Source organism: Anarrhichthys ocellatus, unplaced genomic scaffold (assembly GCF_004355925.1).
Source record: "Anarrhichthys ocellatus isolate YVR2014 unplaced genomic scaffold, GSC_Weel_1.0 scaffold2, whole genome shotgun sequence".
NCBI lineage: Eukaryota > Metazoa > Chordata > Actinopteri > Perciformes > Anarhichadidae > Anarrhichthys > Anarrhichthys ocellatus.
The window spans coordinates 5,835,836-5,861,658 of NW_022280032.1; the positions used below are offsets into that span (position 1 = coordinate 5,835,836).

The window sequence follows — 25,823 nt, forward strand, 5'->3', positions numbered from 1 at the left end:
GTGTGTGTGTGTGTGTGTGTGTGTGTGTGTGTGTGTGTGTGTGTGTGTGATGACCAGCAAGCCAACAAAGAGACACACCTTCAGGTGCTATTTTCATGCCTGCTCATGCAGAACCTCTGTAGTTTTTTTCTCTCCCTAACGTTTATTTGCCCTTCAACAATAGAAATAAACTGTGGGTGGAAATTACCAAGCACGTTGCCGAATCTAATCGTGTCTCAAGTTCATTCGCTAAGCAATCGCGTCTCTATTTATAACATTCTTCAGCGGGTTCAGTTCAATAGCCCACAGATCTAGGCCAAAATAAACCAGTTCATCCAGTTTTTCTTGTTTGTTGTCAAACTATTACAGATATATCTCTAAAAATACAACATATTAGACTTTGTCACATATTGAACGTAGTCTATCTTTGTGAAACTGGCTGCTGGACTTATTGTTGTCATTGGTGTTGACACAGTCCACCAACTGTCTTTCAACGGTCTTTCAAAGAGCTTTTAATGAGGAGGTAGCGTACATTCCGTAACAACGCTTATAGTCACCAGTGAGGAGAGCTCCACCTCTACAGCTAGTGATTTGGTCAGCGACGATGAGGATTCAGTGTAATCGGGTCAGTTGAATGATTTATGATTTTCCTGTACCTCTAAAGTGGAAAATGAAATTCAACTAAAAATAATTAGTTGAGATTTCTAAAAGTCAGACAGATTTAATTGATCAATTGTGTCTTGTACAGGATCACATTTTTCAGATGTGCCAGCATCATTAGCACAAGATGCGTTTCATTATTATTTATCCCAAGCCATTGGAGGCTTCATTAGCTGCAGGCTGATGCAGCACGCGGCCTCTAATTTTAGCATCTTTTTATTTATTCAGAATGGCCACGTGTTGGATGGTATGCCTACTTGCCATGTTCTCTCACAGCAGCTTAGAGACTTGTTGAAAGAGAGGTGGGCTGGTCTGTGGAGAAATGGGCCTCATTCCACCTGTGTCACCCCCACCAGACGTCTGCCTCTCCTCAGCTCTTTGAAGCCTCTTTAATTCCAGCGTTCAGGATTAAGCCCATGAAAAAAGGATGAAAAGTGATAGAGCGACAGGAGGAGACATCCTCGGAGAGGACAGGCTCCTTTGAAATATGTTAAGAATTTCGTTTGCACTGACCCACAATGAAGCATCTGAGGGATTTTTTTTTTTGGCTGGCTATAGGATTTGCACGAGGAGGAAAAGGACTCTTTGAAGTCATGGATGTAAGTGGAACTGGAGTTTTCTGAAACCTAAATGAGCGCCCCGAGACATTGTCCTTGCATTGTACATTACAAACTGAGAAAGTTGCTTTGTCAGAGCATGTTTGATTGGAAGTCAAAGGAATCAAGTTTTTTTTTTTTTTTTTTTTTTTTTTCTTCTCATAGAAAAAATTCACTATTTGTGGACTCTCTGTGCGGTCTGTATCATGGCCGAGTAAAATTGATAGAAATATGGATATTACAGTTTTTGGCAGATGGTGCACAATGGAGGTACATTCAGACAGGCAGTCATGCTTCAATTACCGTCTTTATTTACAATCACAGCCAATATTTAGACAGTATGGTCTTCCTTGTTGTGTACAAACAAAGAAACTGTAGAATTAAGAAAACAGCTGTTGTTTAATTACAGACATTTTGTAGATGCACAGAAGTACAATAGGTTTAATTTATATGTACAGGAGCTGCTGATGAAGTTACAAAACACTAGATTTTCCTGCCAGGTGTTTCCACAAAAAGAAGAAACAAAATGCACATTAAAGGTCATGTGGCATGTCAGACTACCTGAACCTGTCTAGTCAAAACAGTTTAACCATCAACAGGCTGTCAAAATGAGAGAACGCATCTCGGCTGGTGGAGTTAACTACGGTTGTGACGTAGAAATGTTATAAAATGACCACAAATTATGATAAGACCTGCGTTTTTATACGGTAGCACTTTTCAGAGACAGTAATCCATGAAAATGTAAATGAGACAACAGAGAGGTAGAAAAAAAGACAATTAAAATGTAAAAAGTATAATTGTGGAAGGGGGTGGAAGGCAATAAATGTGGGTATGTGTTACTGAGACCTCAAATTTCACACCCTCAGAACACATTTGAAGTACCGAGCCCAGAAATTACACGTCAGTTATCGCAAGCAGTGCATTCAAGTGCTGACTTTATTGTGGCTTAAATGATTTTTTCTGTGATTTTTGTCCTACCTTCAGTAGAAAGCCACTCGCATTCTAGCTTAAGCGTCTCGCACGTTATTGCACAAAGGCAGCCCTGCCCTAAATACGCCCCTAAGTACGGCTTTGTGAGGCTCACGTTTACAGAGAAAACTTTATTACTCAGAAATTGCCTCACAGAGTTGTTTATTTAAGTCTATGATCATTTTAAAGGCAATTTCTTCTGACTTTCTGTGAACATTTTGCCATTTCCCACCACCCAGCTTCACTGCGTCCGTTTATGTTGTCAACATTTTCCGGCTGCGAGAGCGTTTTGCAGTTCATGCAGTTTTTGTGACGCTTCCCTGAAAGCTCAAACATAAAAGTGAGTTATTGTGGAGCCTCTTAAAGCTGACGCATGTTTTTAATTGTCATTCAACTTAGCCAGCGAATCCGTCTTTGTAATTGAAGTTTGTTGCCTCAGAGCTTAAACTGTTGTCCACATGGTATTCCTCTTATTTTGTCCACCCCTGTAGTGTTGTCAAGATTTGACTAAGAGGAGCAGACGAGACCCTAACCAGCCCTTCCTCATGATTGAAGCTGTAAAATCGAACACACATTTGTGTCCTGAATGAGCACAGATTTTATTGCACCATTTCAATTTTAATTGAAATGTTTAAGGCAATGAATTGAAAAGGGCACAATACATTAAAGCAGTTAAATTGGTTGTGGGGGGAGAAGGACTAAGGTAGTAAATGGGAAGAAATATAAAATCATCAAATCGAGTTGTCTGCACTTAAAATCTGATGGGAGTTGCCAGTGAAATTAACAGGTTCCCCTCTGGGTAAAGGTCTAATCAGTGGTCTCCCCACTTAGTCCGAAGAGGGAAGGCAGGTTAACATAATGAAACACAACTTTGGCGCTCGAACTCTTTGAAGTGTGGGTTTTCAGTTTTACAAATGTGCCCTTTGGACTTGACTGGCCAGATGTAATAGGAAGGAGGATACCATTCGAGCTGGAAAGCACATGCAAACACACATTCGCTGTGTGGGCAATAGCTGCGTCAAAGCCACCTGCAGTTCCATATTTACCACAGCCTGGGCAAACAGCAGTGAGCGAAGGACTCCTCAGGCACCTGCTGTTAGCCGGTACATGCTGCTGTCTGTATTTTACAGGGATATGGTGTGATCATGTTTCCTGAGACAAAACAGTGTACTTCCTGAACACATAGTGCTGAAAGGTGTTGACGAAAAAAAAAAAAAAAAGAAGTGCAAATGAAGTTGGAACAGATCCAGGGTTTTTAAATAGGCTTTTATTGTGTTATAGCTTGAGATGGCTCTCTGCTTTAATCTTTCTTTACCCTCACACAGAGCAGTTGTATTTCTTCACCAGCGATCATGTCTGATACTAAGTCAATTAAATCCAAATTAACACACCTTCAGAACTGGAGCAGTAGGTTGAGTCACACATAAATAGCTGCACACTGTTAGCTGGAGCATATAGTAGCGCAGACTCTTGAAGGTTCAGAAAATCCAAATTACATGTAAATAGTTTTGTTTTTATTTTGACAAGTTAAAGGAAATTTGTCTGAGATTTTAGTCAAAAGGCTCCAAGTTTAGGTCTTCTGACTCCAATTTCTCACATAACTGCAAGAAAACGAATAACCGTATTTACCAAAACTATTCCTTTAAACCCTTGTGAGTGGGACATCTGACTGGTCCACATGACCATTACTTTGCATGTCTGAGTGTGTGTTAAGTGTTGTATGTTAACCACATGCCTACTCTGCACTGCAGTTTTCGATGGTTAATGTACATTTATGAGTGTATTTAACTGCATTAATAATGGAAAACCTCTGTCTTTCTTTTCTCTCTAGAGATGGCAAGCTGGGTCTCCCTCCTCCTCTTTCTCTTCTGCCAGCCAGTCTCACAAGCCCAGGAGGAGAGCAGCACCATCCCCATCCTATTCACCTCTGAAACCTCCATCAACAATGTGGTCCAGGACCCCCAGACCGGTCGAATCTACCTGGGGGCGGTCAACGCCATCTACCAGCTGGGGCCGTCCCTCCAGCGGCAGGCTCGTGCCGAGACGGGCCCCAAAAATGACGCCCGGACCTGTACGCCTCCTGCCTCTGCCTGCCAGGACACCAAGCCCATGCCCAACCTTAACAAGCTTCTGCTGGTCCATCCCACCAACGGTTCACTCATCGTCTGTGGCAGCCGCTACCGAGGCATCTGCTCCCTCCACAACCTGACCAACGTGGAACAGCAGCTGTATTACAGTGACATTAAAGGAGAGAGGACTTACGTGACTAGCATAGAGGATAACGTGAACGTGGTGGGCGTCATGTCCAACTACTCAAAAGATGGTCACACCTTCAGTGTGTTTCTTGTTGGGAAGGGCTTCGGAAGCCTGGACACTGCAAAACTCATCAGCACACGAATCCTTCAGGACTTCCGTGATTGGGTCGTGTTCGAGAGCATCATTGAGGCATCTACGGTGCAGACGACGCCATTTGTTCCCAAGTACCTGCATGACTTCCGCCATGCCTTCAAAGAGGATGGTTTTGTTTATTTCCTCTTTTCGCGGACACTTGATGGTTCGGATAATAAAAACGTCACCTTTGTGTCTCGTCTTTGTGAAAATGACGACCATTACTACTCCCACACAGAGCTCCAGTTAAACTGCGGCCAAAATAACAGATACAACAAAGTTCAAGCTGCGTATGTGGCTTCACCGGGAAAAGAGCTGGCACGGGCCATGACTGAATTAGGTATGTATGGGAAGGTCGTGTCATGGAGCAAAGTTCTGTTCATGGTAGCGAGTCCCGATGACGACGTCAACGACTCGGCTCTCTGCATGTACCCACTCAACTCCATCAATGAGCGCTTGGTGGACATCATCAGCGCCTGCTACAGTGACTCGGGGAAAATTGGCGATTTACCCGCTGTGGGAATCCCCTACTCATCAAAAACTGACTGCACATCAACAATTTCGGTAAGTGCTTCTTTTGTGTGTCAGCTGATGAAAGTTTTAAAGAAGGTGTTTGGAATAACAGATGTGACTGTGATACGTTTTGAAGAATCCCCTTCGTGTTATTTATAATGCATGGATGCGTCACTGTTTACTTTAATGTCTGTGTTTACTTTGTTCTGCAGATCCTTTTTTTTATTGTTCTCTTTAAAGCTTTTCTTCTGTCTCACACATCTTCCCTTCTTCCATGTCTCTTTTCTCAATTCCCTCAACTCATCCAGAATATTACCATATAGTAGCTGTGGGCAAATCACCATCATCTTTCATAGTTCACATCAAAACTTTTATTTTCTGGTTTTTCACAAGCCTACTAAAGATGACAATGTAAATACAAAGCAAATGTAGTTTCTAATAAAAATGAGATTGTAATATCTAATATGGTCTGACACCCTCATTTTAAGTCTATATGACCAGAACAGATCTCAGAACTCAAATAGGTGTGTCTCTAACAGAAATGGCTGCAACATCAATAGTGTTTTCAGTCGACCTTAAATGAAGCAGGGCACTGTCCATCATGTGGGGATATCCCATCAATGAAGTCTCTTGTAGTGCAACACAGAACATATATGTATTTGCATATATTAATCTTTTTTTTTTTGTCAACAAATCTGCTGTGACACTGTTACCACAAACTTGCAAATGAGAGGAATCGCCTCATAAAACAAGCTTTTAAAATGTTTTTTATTCAAATTAATTCTTAATTAAACAAAACTTATTGAAAATGCACCTCAGCGCAGGGGATTTCCTCTCATATTCTTTGGATTAAAGCGTTCAGTGTCTCATCATCCTTTTTGTTTTTCCTTTTCTTTTATAGAAAGATACTTTGGAAAACGTCAAGTGTGGTGGAGACTATCTGCCGTCCCCTCTGGCCAGCAATCCGGGATTTGCCTTAAAGGCAGTTGCGGTTTGGGCCAAGTCGGGCTTGCTGTCTGCTGTGGCCGTTGCTGTGGAGAATGATCACACCATCGCCTTCTTGGGGAACACCCAGGGGGAGGTTTTCAAGGTGGAATTGTGCTCTTCTCTGCTCAGCTTATTGTTTTCCTCCCTTTAAACATTTACTCTTACCTGAGGGAAGCAGGATAAGGGACTTTATGTCTGACAGTGTTACCTTTTGTTTTCTATCCAGGTACACCTGACCGAGACGGGATACATGTACAGTCGGGCTTCTGCTGACCCCATGGGAGAGAAGGTCAACAAGAACCTTTTCTTTGATCGCAGTCAAAGCCACCTCTACATTACCACAGAGAAGAAGGTGTGTATGTCAGGGCCCTTTTGTAACACAATCATATATAACACTTGTCTACGCAGGAGGCGTTTAGGCATGTAGGTTACCCCGTGATTTAGCAGCGTTGCGACCCCAAGACACAATCAATGCAGTCATGTAAAACTGAGCAAAGTAGACTTGAAAAAGATGCTTTGAGCCGCAGTTAAATGTGTAAAGAGTTAAACACCAGTACGACAGCTGTATTGATTCAAATTGAAGCGCATCTATTTCATCAGTATTGTACACACACTGTCTATCTGGCTTTAACTGAAAATAAGTAATATAGGTTCTTGAATTAATAAATAAGTAAATAAATAATTTACAAAAATAAATACATTATATATATTCATGATATGACCAATATGTTTTTGACTATAAATCTGATATATATGCTACAGGGTGCTGTGTTTCCCACACAATTAGATTCTATTGCAGAGCATGTGCGATTGACAGTAGACCCTTCTTGCGATAGAAGAACAAACGGATAAGGGAGAGATACAGCGAGAGGAGATTGCCGACTAGTTAATTGATCGCGGATGGCGTTGTTCTCTTGGGCAGATGAAAACAAGTTTAAATGAAAAGTGCTAAAATGTGTCGCCAAATAGTCTGTGTATAGTCCATGTCTGAGCATTGGGGGCACTGGGGTTAAATCAGTGGAGCAAGAAGTACTTTTTCAGTGAAGTAGAAATACCAAAATGTAAAATTGAAAGTATTATCAGCAAATTTCTTTAGGAATCAAAAGTAAGAGCACTCAAAAAGAATTTCCCTTTCAGAATGTGATATTGTTATGTATGTTACAATACTGGAATTTAATTACAGATGCACTAATGTGTAAGCAGCAGTTTAATGTTAATGTAGGTGGTTGATGTGGAGCCAAGTCTACAAACCTAATACTGTTGGGTACTTTAATCTATAACACCGTCTCATATTTTATTAGATGATTGCACTATATGTAACCTGATAATAAGACTGAGTAGCAATTTCATTTTCCCTTCTTTCAGTCTGTTTGAATTGGTAAACAACTCGGGAGATGTGATTCAGAGCTCTGAAACGAGGCTAGATTATATTATATTAAAGTTCAAATCCTGCCTGCACACCTGGCCTATCAGGCACATGTAAAGTAAATGAACTTGGATGCTTTCCACCACTGGGTACAATGCACATTTGGCATGTAGGGAGAGGCAATTGTTTCAGTATTGGAACATGGGGAGCAAACAGGAAGTCTCGGTGCTTTGACAGGACGTGTTTTACTTCCACTCTGCACACCTGCAACAAACTAAGGATCGTTTCGAGCCGTATTTTAAATGCCCCATATTTCGAGCAGTGTCTCCCCTAAGGTGCATTGTTTGATCATGTTTCATGTTGCTATGCTCCAGATCACCAAGGTGCCGGTGCAGACGTGCCTCCAAAAGGAGGACTGCCAATCATGTGTGGAACTGAGGGACCCTTACTGTGGCTGGTGTGTCCTGGAGGGCAGGTGAGGATGAGGATCACACGCAGACTTAAAAATGCATGCACACAGCGACAGACCGACACGAACACCCACACATGCAATTCCATCTGTAAAACACAGCAGGGTATTTGTTCTGTGTTTTATTGCAGACACTTTTAGTACCCCTCTGTGTTTATATTCCATCTCCTGTTGTCCGTGCAGCCGTGAGGAATTAAAGCTGTTTGTCAGCCTCATGCAGCGAAGGCAGTCTGTGCAATTTACTCTCATCGGTTTATATTTATCAGGGTCTCGAGGGTAGAAGGGGCGGTATGTATCATGTATTTTACAGAGATGGGAGCAGGAAAATGAGAAATATCAGAAAAACAGTTGTCTCCCTCTGGAAGTTGTTGATACTCTTATTCAGAAACAATGCACGCTCTTTGCTAAGCTTTAAAGCTGCAGCGTTTAGCAGATTTATTGATCGATGGTCGATGGTGAGTCAGATAAAGCGAGATATTTGATGACAACAACTTGAGCTCTAGGACACTGTGCCAGCCATGTTTCTCTGTTTTCAGATGTTTCATCGACGAGATGATTAATTGATGAAGGAATAATGATTCGATAAATAGATAATGAAAATAATAATAAGTAGCGGCCCTACTTAACTTGTTTGCTTTTCTCTCTTCACTTCTACTTCTTGAAAACTATTTAATGAACATTGATTTGTTATATTGTGTGCTCCTGTTTGTTTGCAAATTATTGACATCATCTCCGTCTGTGTTACATTTTATTTTGAATTGTGTTATACCCAGTTGATGATGACAAAAGAGGGTTTTTTTGTAATTCAAGATTACATATTGATTTTTTTTTTTCGTCTCCTGTGCAATATACTATTATCAAATCATACTGTACATTGTCAAATGTTATTTCACAAATCCAGATAACAATTAGGGCATATAGTGTTTTTTCTAGCTATATAAAACTTAATCTTAGAAATCTGCACGGACGCAGCTTGAAGTCACTTGGGCATGAGGTTGTTATTGACAGAAGCACATTGAAAATCTGTTGGAGTCCATAGGCTTTGTTTTTTGAGACCTTGTACTGTAAAAGCGTCGAGGGGTTGTGGAGCAGAGGCTGATGGGAGTTGTTCATCCTTCGTCTGAAGGTGTACCAGGAGGTCTGAGTGCCGACGGGCGGAGGAGAAGAATGGCTGGCTGTGGAGCCCCAGGCAGCAGTGTGTCAAGATCGTCTCCTTCTATCCCCCAAACCTTTCTTGTAAAAAGACTCAGAAGGTACTGCGCTGCTTCTCCTCTCACTCACTCTTTGTTCTCTGCTTCTCTTTCTGTCTCTCTCGCTCTGCAGATCGCTCTCACATGCACGTCACACGAACATGCACAGCCTGAGAAATAAACTGTTTCCAGGGTGAATCAGAGACCCTGGGCTCTAGGTCTTCCTGCCTCACTATCGATCCATCCAGACAACTCAAAACTGGCTTATTATAACCGACCTGGTTGATTGTGCTCACAGTCTGAAGATGGAGAGCCTCTCCTGTGCACTTTGTCTCTCAAGTTTGCACTTTGTCCCTCCCTTTCTGACTCACTCTTGTATAGCCACAAACGGCAACCAATCAATGTCCGGGCTTTAAAAGGAAACGGTGATCAGAATCATACACCGAGCAGCGAAATTAATTTAAATTGAAGTGATATTACTCAGCCAAACAGGTGATAGGCAACAATCCTTTCTGTGAAGAACTCAGTTTCAGCCACTTCCAAAGCCTTTGTATATTATTTTGTGTTCAGGTGAAGATCAACATCCCCTCCCTTCCTGTGATTGGGCTTTCTGACCGTTTGCTGTGCACCTTTAAGTCGGTCGAGAGTGAAGGCACCATGTCTGACTCTGGTCAGGTCTCCTGCGATCTACCCAGCCCTTCGCTTATACCACATACACCTGAGGACCAAGGTATGTCCAGACAAATGTCTGTTGTTATCCATTATAACCAAGGTTGTATCGCCAATGGGCAAAGCAGGCAAACAGCCTCAGGGTCCCCAGACTCTAAACGCCCCAGGTTTACAGCATGTCAGCTGGTTTTGGTAATTTAATTAATTGTGTATTTGTCTGGAATTTGCACCACTAAACCACCACCACTGAACTAAGGTAAGTTATTAGCGAATCTTGTGGCCTTGTCTTATAGAGGTGTATTCATTTCCAAAGTCTGTTTTTATGGGCTTTATTATTTTAGTTTATGCTTGAAACACACATCCATGTCCCTCACGGGATGAATTGTAAAACTAATTACATTAAAGAAGATTACATATACGCACATCAGGAAAGGTTCAAGGCTATCAGAAAAACAAAGTCGGTGAGGAAAAAAGGTAACAACTGCACACTTATTTCATGCCATGAAGGTTTATAAAAGACTGTTAATATGACTAATTATCGAGAACGATCACTTTTTTTAGATTGGTGTTTCGACCCAATTCAAGATTTCTTCTTTCGCTGTTTCCCTCCAATTTATGCAATATTTTTGAACAGAGGTGATGAAGTTCATGATATGTGGTGATGAATACGATCTAATGTTTAGAAATAACATACATGTGATAAGTATGGCTTTAGTATTACTGTTTTTTTGTGTACTCTTTCTATGTACTTCGTTGAATTGTAATTTGTGGATGTTTTATCATCCTGTTTTTTGGATAAACCACACCTGCCATCGTAGAGCTTATTTGCCGTTTGGTGTGTGTGGGATGTATGAATATGGGTGTAGTTTCTATTTTTTAAACATTCTCAACTGATGAAGATCCAATTAGGAAACCTAGTCATTCATTTGTGGCACGGAGTAAGTGTGCAGGCGTTGCCTTTTTAAAAAACTAATGACATTCCCATCAGCCTCGGCTGTACTTTGTGTGTTTTACTAATTAGCAAATGTATTAACGTTGGCATTTGTTAGCATTGTCATTGTGAGCGTGTAAGCATGGTGACGGGAGCATTTAGCTCAAAGTACTCCTGTGTGCACAAGTACAGCTTTACATAGCCACGAGCATGGCTGTAGACTCTAAGTCTGGTTAGATGAATGCATTAATACATAATTGGTATAAAGGAAGTTGAGGCCATGCTCTGTCAAAAATGATTTGAAGATCGTGTGTCAGAATATGTCGTCCTTCCTGCGTTGTTTTGTCTTGCCGTGAACAATTTAAGTCTTGCATATTCAGAATTATTCCCGATGACGCCATCCCCATTCATAAATGTGTAAAACTCATATCCCACCAAAAGCTAGTGAAGCACATTTTAACCCTCTCTCTGCTGCATCCTCAGACTTTGTGGCCGTGGCCGTCAGGATTTTTGTTAACGAGACTGTGGAGCTGGCTACGCGGGAGTTCAAGTTCTATAACTGTGCTGCCACATTTAGGAAATCCGAAAACACACCGTGAGTCACTCTTAATCTATCAGTTCTGCTCTGTCACTCACAGAAAGTACACAGTGACACTGAACACAGCATCAACTGACAACCTTGATGTAAATGTATCACCGTGCATGAACAGATGAGAGATCAAGGCTGTGTTTGTAAATTGTGATGCATGGTAATTTTGAATGCACCTCTTGCATTTTCTCTCCTCCTTTTATTATCAAGCCGAGGAAATTGCTTCAGTTTCCTTTTCATTAATCAAAAAATGAAAGTCAATCTCGCCATTTTTTTTTTCCACCTCTTTATTTTTTTCTTCATTTCTTTCATGCCAAGGAATGTGTGATGAACGAGCTTTGCTTATGTGAAGTTGCAGAGATCCATTTTGTTGTCAGCAACATGGATTTCTTTGCCGAACGCTCCTTGATGAGTTTGCATGTTTTAAGATTTTGTTTGTGTGTGTGATTTTACGCGTGTGTGTGACTGCCTAATTAAATGCCCTCGAAAGCATTTTCTCATCTTTGGTCTATTTTTGTGTGTGTGTCCTCAGGTGCATGTCATGCGTGGCCAGTTCGTGGGGCTGCCAGTGGGACACATACGCCCACACCTGCAGTGACATGGACGACAGTCTGATGGGTGAGAACATCATCAAGCACCGTCAGGTGAGTCTTCTCAAGTGTTAACACATCATTGGCATGTCAAGAAGCTTCATCTCTGAAGAAGCTTCATCTCTGTGTGGAAAAAGTGCAACAGAAGTTTTAAAAGACGCATCTAATCACCACACGTGAGGGGACGCATGAGCGATCCAAATTTCCCCTGAAAACTAATAAAAAAAGAACTCAAATCCCGGTATCAGCTGGCACCATCTTGCATGACAAATACTGTAGGGTGGAGGATACCAATTTATAAGTGAGCAGATGTTTCAGCGATACACTTATCTGTAACCGCAGACGAGGGTGTCCGTTAAGTGGTTCGCATATTTAAAATGTAAATTATTAAAAGTGTGAGTATCTGATTTGTTTTGATGCCTTCTCAGGGAGCGAAGTGTCCTCAGTTTGAGAATCCAGATCCTGTGCTGATCCCTGTGGGCTACAAGACTCCTATCGGCTTCGAGGGGATAAATTTGAACCTCAACCAGGTAAAGAGACACAGAATTTATAACATTTTTGGAGAAATAACTGTCTCTTCTAAACATTTATTCAGTATGGCCTTAGGCCCGCCATGAGCCGGATTGATCGCAATTTTTAACCAGTGCATGACTAAGAAGTACACAACTCCCCTTAGCTGCGATATGATCACAATATATCTTGGGCAGAAGTGAGCTATTGCTTCTATAAAACGCTCATCAAGTATGGCTGTACGAAAGTTATACATACAGTCCAATTTAAATGTTTTTTTATTGATAGATAATAATGTTCACAAAAAGAGGCCCTCTTGGGCTGGTTGTCTGCACAAGAGGCACCCCGAGGTGGTTGATATGGAACGCACACTAGCAGGTAGAATATTTATCTTTTTATCACAGGCTAGCATTATATTTGATTTTATTATTTGGCTCTTCATTTACATTATTTGAATGTTGCCATCTATTTTGCAGCCACTGAGAAACTGTCCACCATCGGTACGATGACTTTGATAGCTGCTCGTACTCGGCTCGCCCTTTATTTGTGTGGATGTGTTGCTTGGAGAGGATGTTATTTCACTTTCTCCCGGCCTTGAGTTTTGGTTGCCAATGGCTTTTGAGAGAGACACTTCATCTCTCTCGTGTCAAGACCCGCATCAGATTATTTTTGTAGCAGTTCTAGCAGCTATGTGGGTAATGTATCATGAATTGTAAGCAATCAGATTGCTTGATTGAGCTACTCATTTTATAAAAGTATTTAACTTTAATCAAAGAAGTGTGTATGTACAGCAAAAACTAAAAGCAACAGTAGGATGGGCCGGTTTTCACTAACAAATTGATAACTAGTAACTCCTTGTTAACACCTTCTGTGTGTAGTGTTCTCTTATAGAAAACTTTGATACAGTTGCGAACAGGAAAGGAAAGGAGCCAATCATGCCATGTCAGCCAAGGGCTGGAAGAGTCTACAGTACAACAGTCTTTTAGATTTCTTGCTCAGCAGTGGAAAAAATGAGGAGCATTAGAGAACATTAATTATCAAATAGGATCTACATATATTAATCCACCATGTTTTTTTAAATGTTGTATTATTCTCCAGGGTCGTGTTGTCACGATCGGCACTGCACTGATGAGAAACACGGAAGAGGAGGTCAATATTGACGACGGGCCGTTGTACGTCTTCAGCGGCTTCAATGTGAGTACCACTGTTTTCTAGTTGCTTGACGCTCAGCCCTCAACTGTATCTCTGTATTCACAATGAACTGCTGATTTTGTTCCTTTGCTGGGATGCGAATGCCAGGTGAATTTGTCCTTCACCTGATTTTACATTTTAACAGTTTAGATCCAAACTATCTATGAACTGACTTTGTTTTTCAGGGTTATAAATCAAATCACCCTTTAGCAGTCACTTAGATATTCTCTAGCTCCCTCTAATGGACAGACTCTCCTCACTGGAGTTATTTTAACTGCCTCTCCACATTGTGAATTCTGTGATTTGGAGGCTCAAACAGTACCTAGCCCCCAGCTATGTTCTTTCCCAACATTGATTTCTTCAGCTGAAAAAATCAGATGGGGTGTAATTTTTTTTCCTTTCTTTTCTTGCCTTGGCATGAGAGAGCGGCAGCCCACACTGTTTGCCGAGAAGAGCTTAAGTGCCATTAATCACTGGATTCTGTATTAATAATTCATTTTCTTCCAATTTCTTAGTTTTCTTACGACAAGTCACCGGAGACCAATGTTCTCTTCTACGTGAAGGACAAAGAGTCGGGCAAGAAGATGGACAGCACGCTGAACGGTACACTCGCTCACATTTTATCATGGAGGGTTTACAGTATTTTTAATGCCGCTGGTCCCAGTGTGGGGCCGCCATTATATCTGAGAAACTGCTTTTAATCTTTTATTAAAAATAATTAAAAACTTATACTGCAAATGACTGCACAGTTACCTTGTCATGTAACTTAAAAGTTTTAAGAAGACGCAAATATAAACATCTTGCTAATTATTCATGAAAAGCGAGACCTTTAAGTATGAGAAAATTGGTATAATTCAAACTGTGCTAATAGTTTTTCTCCTCCCTACTTCTCCTATAGTCACCCTGTATAATTGCTCCATAGGGAGGGAGGACTGTAGTCTCTGTAAGAATGCAGATCCAAAGTACAGGTGTGTGTGGTGCGCCAAGCAGAGGGCGTGTGTGTACAACGAGCTGTGCAATCCTGACCAACAACGGTCCGAGGATCCTTACAACACCGAGTGTCCCGACCCCCAGATCACCGATGTGAGTAGTTACGATGACGTCATCTCTTCATGTTGACTTTTGAACTGGAGACAGTACGTGCATGAAAGGCTTGTGACTGGCAGTGAAAAAGCAGCGGATTTGGTGATTGGATTATTGATTGGACCATCTAATTGGCCTCTCCACTTTCTCTCGACGGAGTTGCTTCTCCTTGAGGGCGTGTTGAGCTGATCTGCAGCACGTCATGATTGGATCAATTCTTTCTTTGATTACTTAATTGTTGGCGTCACATTGTCATTGACAAAAATCGTTGATGTCATTGTGACGGAGGTTATGGCCATACATACAACAGCCTGACCAATGCATAAAGATATCACAGTGTGTGGTGTGTTGGCTAGATGTTTTGTGGCATTTTTTATGTATATTATCGGTTATGGTGGTCGCTCCATTACGTTGGTCCAGACTGAAATATCTCAACAACTATTGGATGGATTGCCCTGAAATTCATTCAAGACATTCATCGTCCCCAGAGGATGAATCCTTCGGGCTTTATTGATCCCCTGACTTCCTTTTAGTGCCATGTCCTGTCTACTATTGGATGGATTGCTACAACATTTTGTACACACATTCATGTCCCCCTCAAGATGAATTGTAATAACTTTGGCGATCCCCTGATTTTTTTCATCCAGCACCATCATCATGTCCCATTGTAATTTCAATATGTCCAATACTTTAGTTTATGAGCAAATATCTGCCTCCTATCAGCCTTAGCTGTTCTTTGTGTTTTGTGCTACTTAGCAAATGTTAGCATGCTAACACTAAAATGGTGAACATTATCCTCAAGTTTCTTTCGTATCAGCATCCAAAATCCAGCATCAGTTGGGCTCTAATACATACACATATATGCAAACTAGGCTCATACCGTATGGATGTAATTCTGAACCATGGTCTTGAATATTAAACACTTAAACCATTCAGCGGACTTAAAGAGACTGTGTAAATCTCCTGTACATTCTTATTGCGCAACTAATCTGTTGAAATCCATTTCAAGTCCCTTCTTTTTAAAAACACGCCCCCCACCACTGTATCTCCCCACCCAGATCATCCCTCTTTTCGGCCCCCTGCGTGGAGGGATCTCCATCACCATCCGGGGCTCCAACCTCGGCATCCACAAGGAAGACATTATAAGCATCAGTGTGGTTGGGGTGCCCTGTATCCATCAGAAGGAGAAGTACTCTGTTTCCACAAGGTAATACTCACTTTCATGTATTTATGCAAATGTAGAGCAGTAGCAGCACACCCACTTTCTCCCTATTGTTCGCTGTTGGTCAAACTGTGTTTGGCAGGTTTGCAAAAAGGAAGGTAACTAGGGTGCATGTTACAATTAGCTCACTATGCCAGTGTAATGATCTGAATGGCAGTGGTGGAAGAAATAGTCTGATCCTTTTTTTGAGTAAAAGTACAAACAACAAAAGCACTAGTTTCGAAGAGTTGGATACTTTCACCTCTTTGGGCCTAAACCAGTTATTTAATTTTTTAGTGGAACTTCTAACAACTCGTAGACATCTGAAAGGTGACAGTAAACTAGACACTGCTCTTTCATGAAGAGTCACAAGCCAAAAAAGTTTTATGAGCCCTAGTTTAATCATTAGCAATGAATTGTACATCTTTTTTTAAGTAATAAAGTAATGTAATAAAAAGTACAATATTTTCCTCTGAAATGAATTGCAGTAGTATAAAGTATCAGAAAAGACCTCAAAAATTGTACTTGAGTAAATGTACTTCCTCCTCTGGGGAATACTGCTGAATGTCCGTTTTTAAATACTGTCTGCGGCCACAAATGAGCAGAGCAGCCTACGTTCTTTGAGTTATGAATTCACCAAAGCACTGATTTCATTGCATCACATATTTGCCACAGCTTGTTGGTGGCCTCTTCATGCTGCAGACACTCTGTTCCTCCCAAAAAAACATTGGAATAAACTTCAAGTCTCGCAAATGCACTTCATTCACAGCAGCGTTCACTTTATGCAAATAGTATATGAAAAAAATAAAGCATCCACATCGTCACCTCTAGCCAGAACTGTTGACACCTGGCAGGATGGATCCACGTCTATGACTAATTCTTGCCCCGCCATCTGCATGATGAGGCATAAACCAGGATTTATGAGACCAGATGGAATGTTTTTCACCCTTAAATCATCCACTGCTGGAGCTCACATGCCCGCTGTAGACTTCATCTTGTTGTCCTCCATGGTCTACAGCATGTTGGCGCTCACTTGCTTTAAGATTTGACAGCTTTTCCACTGCAATATTTCATTCCTTCACACATCACTGTCGTAGCTGTTAATTGTCTACTAGTGGCCCACCTGTTAGCCCGAATGATGCTTGCCATTTTATGCTGACCGGTTTCATCAGCAACACATATTCCTAGTGGACGTGTTTGGTTTATCACACTTTTCCTAGACTCTGCAGTGTGCTATAATTCCCAAAGGACTATATTTCTAACATGCTAGAAGCAGCAAAACTGGCATTAAAAAACATAATGCATTCATATCTGCTTAGTCGTCAGATGAAATTGTTTGTACTTCCTTTTTTTTTTTTTTTTTCTTTTCAATTACCCAAGTTATTTTCACCAGTTCCTCCAATTAACGAAAACTAGACAGTACTCATTTGTCTGCCAATGTCGACAATATTCAGGTGCTGATTTAGATGGTAAATTTGGACAAAGATTGCATGAGGCTGTTTGTTTTCAATAGAGCAGCCGTAAGTAAGTAGTAGAGACAAGAGTTTTTATTTGTGGAAGTACATTACAGGAACATTAATCAGGAATACAGGTCTTACATGGAGTTAAAACGAGTCAGTTAATCGCTTAGTCAATGGACAAAAACAGAAACATGTAATGATTCTCTGTATCTTGACCTCATCAAAACCTATAAATTAATCAAGAAAATAATCAGAAGATGAAGTGATAATTAAAATGATTGTTACTTGCAGCCCTACTCTAAAGTATTTTTTGTTGTTGTCCTGTCCAGCGTGGTGTGTGAGATCGGCCCTGTTGGCCCCATCAATGGTAACTGGGGCCAGGTGGAGGTGGAGGTGAAGGGAGGAAAGAGAGGAACCTCTTCCATCTACTTCACCTACAGGGTAAATACTTATTACTACACACTCACTCTCTCTCTCTCTCTCTCTCCTCAGCTGCACTTTCAATATGGAGGCGTAAAACTTTGGACCCAGAACATAAACTCATCCAAAAGCTTTCAGCTGATTGTGTTATTTTATTGCCTCTATTATGTTTCCATTTCCTAACTGATGAGAGTTCCTTATCAGAACATACCAAGGGCATGTCATTTATGCAGAATGTACATCCTAACGTTTTGGTAAATGCACCGTCGAGATGCTGTCACAGTACAACGGTAATGCACTGTATAAAAAGCCACAATGTGCGTGCATTCCTCTTTAACCAGATGCTGTGCAGTAGGCCCCCCTTTTCTCTCAAATAGCTACGCTGTAGCCTGTTAAAGTATTAAACTGGCTTTTCATATCTCTGGCTCCGCTAAAGCTTCCCCCACAGGGGAGTGCTCCTCCTAACTGTTTGCTCAGCAAATTGAGGCGTGTGTGTGTGTGTGTGGGTGTGTGTGTGTGTGTGTGTATGTTTCTAATAGAGAGCTGGAGATCAAGGAGGTTGAGAGGAAATGTGTGTAACTTTATGCCAAAGCATTGTGTGTGCGTGTTGTTGAGTGTGTGAGCATGTAAATCCTTGCAGGGGAAAGATGAGTATGTATTCATGCTGTGTCTTGCGACCTCGCACCCCGTCTCCTCCCTCACCAGGACCCGATTCCAGAGGAGGTGAAACCCTCTAGAGGTCCGAAAGTTGGGGGCACCGTCATTACCATTTCTGGACATTCTCTGGACACTGGCAGTAAGGAGGATGTCCAGGTTACCATCGGAGGGGTGGACTGCACTGTGTAAGGGCTTCTTTTCCTCGATAATTGTCATTCATGCCAAAGCTCAATTCTCTTTCAATTCAGTCTCGTAAATTGATAAGTGCTACTTGTTATTCAGATGTTGTATTCTATGCAAATTCTACAGTATGCACACATTGAAGCCCATAAATTGATTTTCTTTTTTACATTTCTGAAGCCAAAATGGAATTGACCTTAACTTTGGTGTCATAAGCATGATTTTTTTTTTTACTTCTACCATTTGCCTTCGCTGTTGTGACCAACGGTGTTCTGTCAAACCAAATCCACGGTGACATTTTAGGCAGAAGTAACGGGAAAATAACGAGCCAGAGGAGCAGCAAAGCCGGGAATTAACAAGCTGTCAGACTGCTGCCATGTTGGCTTCCACTGCACAGTGACCTTGTGCGACCCCGACTCCTGCAGCCAGTTAGTGTTGTGTCCTTGTCTTTGCAGGTTGCACTTCGGAGCAGAGATCACCTGCAGGACAGGAGAATACCGAACAGATAAGGTGCCCTCTGACTCTCTCACCGTCACGGTGAAGTATGGAAAGAGTACCACAACAACCATCCCAAGTGCCTTCCAATTCTTGGAAAATCCCTTCGTGCTGGACCATCACCCCAAAGAAAGCTTTGTCTGGTCAGTATAAAGTAGCAGCCTGCAAGCGGTTTACCTCGATTCAAAGTGTTTGTAATATTGATATTTCATTTTACCCGGAAACATATAGTGTTGAATGAAATTTCAAGGGATATAGTGATAGTGATATTTGGCGTGTGTTATTTTCAAGTTTTGTCCTCATCATTTTATACCTTCACCTTCTTTGTAGAGGTTTGGGAAGTCTGCTACAACATCCACAGTGTCTGGTTTCTTTTTTTACTTTCCGATGTGCTCAAACACAAGTATTTAAAATGATTTCTGTTAGATTGAAGTTTTTAGGCTCTAAGGATGGCAATGTTGGTCGGTCCACCGATTTGGTCCAGACTGAAATATCTCAACAGCTATTGGATGGATTAAATATGGTACAGATATCCATGGAGCTAAGGAAATTAATGCCATTAACTGTGATGATCCCTTGACTTTTCCTCTAGCGCCACCTTAAGGTTGTTATTTGGCGGTTTGAGTGTCTCACCGACCATTGAGTGGATTGTCATGAAAATTGAAACAAATACATGCTCCCCTGCTTTGTTTGGAAAGCTGTAGGAGGCTCGCTCTCCTTGTCGTTATTGATGTAATTCTTACCCGAGTCTGCAGATACAGATCCAATTTAATAATGATTAGTTGTTAAAAATAGCACAATAACATCCGGGTGGACGGAAGCAAATTAATTCTCCTTTAAATACCTCCCACTTTGCATTTGTATTTAAAGTTGAGAAGCCAAAACAGAACAGCAAAGGCGCCTTTGTTGACATTGATGACAAGGTTGTATAGAAAAGTACTGTTATGGAAAATTGAACACTTGGAATGGTACCTGCCTTGCTCTCTGCCACGCAAGCTCCGTCTGAAACCTTGGTAAAGGTTATTAATGCCAAAAACCTTTTAGTTTTTTTTTTAAGCATGATTTGTCCTCCTAGACTAGAGTATACCTGTTGTTTGTGTATGTGTGCAGAATGTTTCCCATACTTACTTCTGATTCGCTGAAGGGGATACAAAATGCTAGTCTTTGATGTTGTACCAAACTGCTTGATGATCTCTGAAAATGGATGCATTAGACGGTTACCTTGCTTTTTTCTGAGCAATTGAAAGCACTAGTGCGCGTGTGATTAGGCACGCAGCCTGGAACAACAGGCAACAGATATATGCGGCTTGCAGGCTAAACTAATTTGTTTTTATCTTCGGTGAAAAATGACCCCAGGCTCAATTTAAGAAGTGTCTGTCTTCCCGCAACTCTCTCTATGAGCTTGTCTTTGTGTGGCTGGCTGGGGATATCTGTTTTTAGATCTCATTTATGTGTTTTACTGTGTTTTCTACATCTGTGTGTCTGTGTGTTTTTAGTGGAGGAAGGAACATTGTGGTGACCGGCTCCGGCTTTAACCTAATCCAGACTGCAGTCCTGAAGGTCCAAGGAGACGATTCAATAGCCTTTGAGGTGTGTCTTCCATTTCTGTTTTCTACTCCCTTTATTAATCAGCGTCTCCCCATGTTGATTACCCTCCTCCAAACGTCATAATTTCTTTGCTCACTTCACACTTTCTCTTAACTCTCAGTCCTACGATTCTTTGTCTCAGAAAATTTCTACTTTTCCACCTGCCCCCCCCGTCCCCCCCGTCCCTCACAGTAGCAGCACTGTCATCGATCTCCACACATCTCATGAGCCCACGACTTCTGTGGTGATTTATTCAAACTCTGTCAAGCATGCACACACGTCAACAAACACACATCTGCACTCCTCCATGCTTCCACTGATCAGAGAGAGTCCATAAGCCAGTATTACGTCATCTCACTTCTTAGGCTATAAATCCTTAAAACCTGTAAGATTGCAGATAGTGGCGCTACTGTTTCACCCTCAGCAAGATACAACTATGTTCCTCGTCCAGCTCAATCAGGTGGATTGACTCTGCCCGGGAACTTGAAGGAGTTGCGCACACCGTGCCGCCGCCTGCCCTCCAGTTTACTGGCCAGTGTTAAGCAGTAGCAATTTTGTTCATTTCATTTAAAGGGCTAAATTTAATACTGGCATTCAAGTTTTGTTTCCCTGGTGCCCTGCTACCCGGGGGACAGGAGAGATTTGAAAAGTCTCCTGGCTGCCACAAACTAGCAGCGAATGTAAAGTGTTATCTCAAAGGCCTTGGCTGGTCAACTTCATAAGCCTCTCTTGGTTTAAGTCTATCCACTGAACTAGACCCAAATATTTTTGGCTGCTGGCTTGTGGCAAAAACATGTTGATTACATTGTAGGTCAGGTCAGCGGCTCAAAGAAATTAGGTTGTTTTTTTGGCTGTAAAGACCCTGCATTTCTTGTTTGTAATTGTAAACAGAGACCTCTAGAGCTGGTTGCACCAGCTGCTCGTGACTTCAAACTTAGCCTAGTTACAAAAATGATTTAGAAATTATTGCTAGATGTAGATTTAAATATCACTTAAATTAAGTTAAAATGCGTAGCACCACCTAAAGTAGTTCGTATGAAGACATTTTGACCCCTGACTTTTCCTCTACCATGAGGTTCAGATTTGTGGTTTTTGTAATAACTTTTATGATCCTCTGATTTTTCATTCAGTTCTATCATCAAGTCAAAATGGTAATTTATTCAATGCTTTGGTTTATGGATAGAGCCTGGCTAGCTTTTATGCCTGTTTCCATTCTTAACTCACTGGCTGCTGGCTGCAGCTTCATACTTATCCGCCATTTCCCGAAATGTTGAACTATAACTTTACCACAGAGCAACATATTGTATGGTCAGAAGAGGCAGTCAGTTCACAGAGCTACTGTGAGTTAACACTTTAAAGGAGCAGTGTGGAGGATTTAGTGACATCTAGTGGCGAGGTTGCAGACTGCATTAAACTGAATACCTCTCCGCTCACCCCTCCCTTTCCAAGCATATTGGAGAACTATGGTGGCCTTTATGTAACGTAAAAACACAAAAGTGCTCTCTAGAGCCAGTGTTTGGTTTGTCCGTTCTTGGCTATCGTAGAAACATGGCGGCGCACCACTTCGGACTCCGTGAAGAGGACCCGCTCCCTATGTAGATATAAAAGGCTCATTCTAAGCTAACGAAAACACAACAATTCTTAGTTTCAGGTGATTATACACTAAAGAGAACATAGTTATGAATGTTATATTCCATTTATGCAAATAAATCCCCCTAAAATAGGACAAATTCACTTTTGAGCTAAATGAGGAAAACATATTCAACCAGTACAACCAGTCTCAAACTTTAGAGTAGGTCTGCGTGACTTTTTAAAGCATTATCTGATGTAGCCTACGCCTTTTGCCTTGTCCTTTGAAAAACGTAACTGTGTGTAAGACTGTAGGGTTTGGCTGTCACACACAGTTTTGTCAGCCCTGCATCGAAACAATCAGAGAGCGACAGAAATATCACCATCGGTCCAGTGAATGAACAAAGCCAGAGGAGTGACTCAGTGTGAGTTGTGATTCATCAGAGGCTGCTATTCTACGATGGCAGATTGGGATTTTAGTAGAATGACTGAAAAGAGACACATACTTTTACCTTACCAATTTTACTAAATCAGACTTTTTCCCCCTACACCCCTGAAACACTCTTCCCTCACACAACAAAAGCATTAATTCCCTGCCTTGTTGGAAAACACCCACTGTTTGCTTTTCTCTCTCTCACCATATTTTCTATGTTGAATACTGCTATATTTTTTTTCTTACTTAATGTGTGCTACGTGTCAACATAAAACTTTTGCATCGTTGTTAATGTCCAGTTATGTTTTACTCACCTTCTGATACATTCAGAAAGCCCACGAGAAGAACGACACGGTCATCCAGTTTCGGTCTCCAACAGTAAACAGCTCCCTGAACCAGCCCTTTAAAACCTACATCCAGCTTGACAACTTGGAGAAGGTACTAAAGCCCTTCGACTACCACCCTGACCCCAGCTTCAACGAGCTGACCAAGAAGGTCATCACGGAGGCCAGCATCATCATCGTGACTGTGAGTGCAGGCTGCTCAGGTCCCTTTTTAATGCTGCGGTTGTAGTATGACAGCAGTGTTTCTGAGAAATATGCCTCTTTGTGTGAAGGAATTAAGATAAATGCCGTTATTATCTGACTTGAGGATAAAAATGGAAAAGATGCTGAATTGCAGTTGCTGCACCACATTTTCGCTCTTTAGCTGCTTATGTTATGGATTGGCTTCATTGCATAGAAAGTTATGCAAATAGCATTACATTTAACATTTTAGCACAGTGGGGTTATTCTTTGGGAAGTCAAGTGAACTGAGGCAAATGTACATTAGTAGTTGCATTTATTTATTCTAACCCTTTTAAACGATAAAAATACCGAATATTGTAATATTCTTAATGTAAATATCTTTTTCTCTAAAACTGTTTTTCCCCAACTCTAGATGGGTAAAGTAAATCCCATGGGTCATGGGAGGATTACCATGAAAAAAAACACAGATTTCTGAAAAACTTTTCAATCACAGCTTTTCATGAAAGCATGAAGGACTTAGCGAGCTGGCCAAGTGGCCAGCTGTTGGCTAGTTAGCCTGCTAATTCCACTATGCTTTACAGGTTACAGAAAACAAGTCCAACAGCGGACCATCTCTGTAGTAGTTTAGCCTATTAGCAAAATTTCTCTCGTCTCTCACTCTCATCCCACTACTGTGAGGTGAGTCGCATTTGCCTCACATTGTTTTGCCTCCAGCTAACATGGTGACGTAATCATGACGTCGGCTGTAAAAGGGTCTACACGTCACCTGCTTCCAGATTAGCCAATAGCAATAACCATTGTGATTGCCAGTAGAGCGCAGTAAGGGATAATGTACAGCGACCCGGTAAAAGAACCCAGACGGGGTGAGCAGGGAAAGGTTCAAGGTTTATATCTTTTTTACACGTCATCTTATTTACAGATACATTTATTTATATGTTTCACGAGTCATTAAATCTGTAAAATCTATATAGAAAATATAGAAAAATGTCCATCACAAACTCCAAAGTGGAAGTCCAAGGTGATTGCTTTGTGCAGACATTGTAAGTACTGCAGTAAATTAGGCAAGAAAGGCATTTGCAAAAGGCCTTTTCAATTACTCAGACAGGCTGGTTTACTTAAAGCTAATTTCACCTTTCTTATATTGCAGACTGCATTAGAATAATTGAAAGCATGTCTGTAGATACAAAAGTGTGCTGCAAAATCTCAAAGTGTATATTGCAATGCTAGAACTGTGGGATTGACTGGAGCTGTGCCTTAACTAAGAAATGACTTAAAAATGTGCTTACAATGAATAGAATCGTAATCTTTCTAATTACTTTCGGCACGCATAGTGGAACAGTGACGAGCTGTAATAAACTTTCCATCCATTACTAATGAAAATATTTTTAATACTCATATGATGGGTCTACTTGATGGTGTATAAATGCAGTAATTCATTTCTCTTCCATGTAGTTCTGTCAAGGCACTTTAAGCATTACAGTCGATCTTACCCCTGCAGGGTCGGGGATTCTCCAAAGCTATGACGGCCAGAGAGGCTCAAGCGTATGTGGGTGACGTTACCTGTCTGGTCAACACACTTCAGGATGACAAGTTGTTTCTGGACCCACCTTCCAGCACGCCCAGCGCTCGCTCCAGACGGCACCGCAGAGACACTCGGCCCGAGCTGCTGGACTTAACGGTCAGAACAACAAAAGTCAGGAAGACACACAGTGGTGGAGGAAATATGTCCTAGATCCTTTACTTCAGTAAAAATGACCAATACCACACTGTCAAAATACTCCATGACTATTAAAAATATGTAACTATAATCAGGAAAATGTAGATATGTACATAAAGCAGAGAAATGTCCCTATTAAGTGTCATATCAATGTATGTTATTTCATTGAAGAGATATGTAGTAAAATAGATGTATACAGTGGCATGAAAAGGAAATAATCAAGTGCAAGTACGTAAAACTTTAATTTAAATGTACTGCTTGAGTAAATGTACTTACTCAGACCTGCAGCTTGGAGAATGGATGGTTAATGAATCGTTACTGTACTTCTCTAGGCGTGTCCTCTGTTCATCTGGGAACCCCATTCTTTTCACTGGTTGAACAGTTTTCATGTAGCTACAGGCCCTTTTGTAATTATATTTAATTATAGCCAAGCCACAATTGTGATGAATACTGTAACCTCTCCTCTGGGTAATTCCTCTAAGTGAGCTATTTCTGTGGCTGTGTGCAGCATAAAGAAGGGACACCAACGAACTATCAAAAGGTGCAGAATACTTACATGGAAAAAGATTGATTATAAAGTGTCAAACCCAATGCACATGCATTTGTTCAGTTAATGTGGGCCCACCAACTTGCACTTTAGAAATACGGAAAGGTCCAGCAGCTGATTTTGCAGAACTTTGGGCAATTATGTAGATCCTCCTCTGTTCCAGCTTCCTCTCCAGCGCTGTCGAATCTTTACCATCGACACCTACCTGAATACATCTCCGGCTAAAATGTCAAGAGCTTGTGCAGATAATAAGATTCTCTCTCTCTCTCTCTCTCTCTGTCTCTGTCTCTGTCTCTGTCTCTGTCTCTCTCTCTCTCTCTCTCTCTCTCTCTCTCTCTCTCTCTCTCTCT

The 25,823-nt window shown here is 41.3% G+C and overlaps 1 protein-coding gene across 5 annotated transcripts in view; it reads left to right on the forward strand.

The window, feature by feature from the left end:
- Positions 1 to 25,823, forward strand: part of plxnb2b (plexin b2b) — a 109,686-nt gene that overhangs the window by 66,830 nt on the left and 17,033 nt on the right. For all 5 annotated transcript variants that reach the window (XM_031858654.1, XM_031858645.1, XM_031858671.1 and 2 more), the window contains 19 exons: positions 4,036 to 5,156; positions 6,007 to 6,195; positions 6,319 to 6,444; positions 7,833 to 7,933; positions 9,054 to 9,180; positions 9,688 to 9,847; positions 11,201 to 11,312; positions 11,839 to 11,950; positions 12,325 to 12,426; positions 13,505 to 13,600; positions 14,113 to 14,200; positions 14,496 to 14,680; positions 15,739 to 15,887; positions 17,671 to 17,782; positions 18,467 to 18,603; positions 19,054 to 19,236; positions 20,590 to 20,683; positions 23,013 to 23,210; positions 24,708 to 24,887. In XM_031858654.1, coding sequence (XP_031714514.1) covers positions 4,038 to 5,156; positions 6,007 to 6,195; positions 6,319 to 6,444; positions 7,833 to 7,933; positions 9,054 to 9,180; positions 9,688 to 9,847; positions 11,201 to 11,312; positions 11,839 to 11,950; positions 12,325 to 12,426; positions 13,505 to 13,600; positions 14,113 to 14,200; positions 14,496 to 14,680; positions 15,739 to 15,887; positions 17,671 to 17,782; positions 18,467 to 18,603; positions 19,054 to 19,236; positions 20,590 to 20,683; positions 23,013 to 23,210; positions 24,708 to 24,887 — 3,570 coding nt within the window. In that variant the 5' untranslated portion in view covers positions 4,036 to 4,037. The remainder of the gene's footprint in view (positions 1 to 4,035; positions 5,157 to 6,006; positions 6,196 to 6,318; positions 6,445 to 7,832; positions 7,934 to 9,053; positions 9,181 to 9,687; positions 9,848 to 11,200; positions 11,313 to 11,838; positions 11,951 to 12,324; positions 12,427 to 13,504; positions 13,601 to 14,112; positions 14,201 to 14,495; positions 14,681 to 15,738; positions 15,888 to 17,670; positions 17,783 to 18,466; positions 18,604 to 19,053; positions 19,237 to 20,589; positions 20,684 to 23,012; positions 23,211 to 24,707; positions 24,888 to 25,823) is intronic.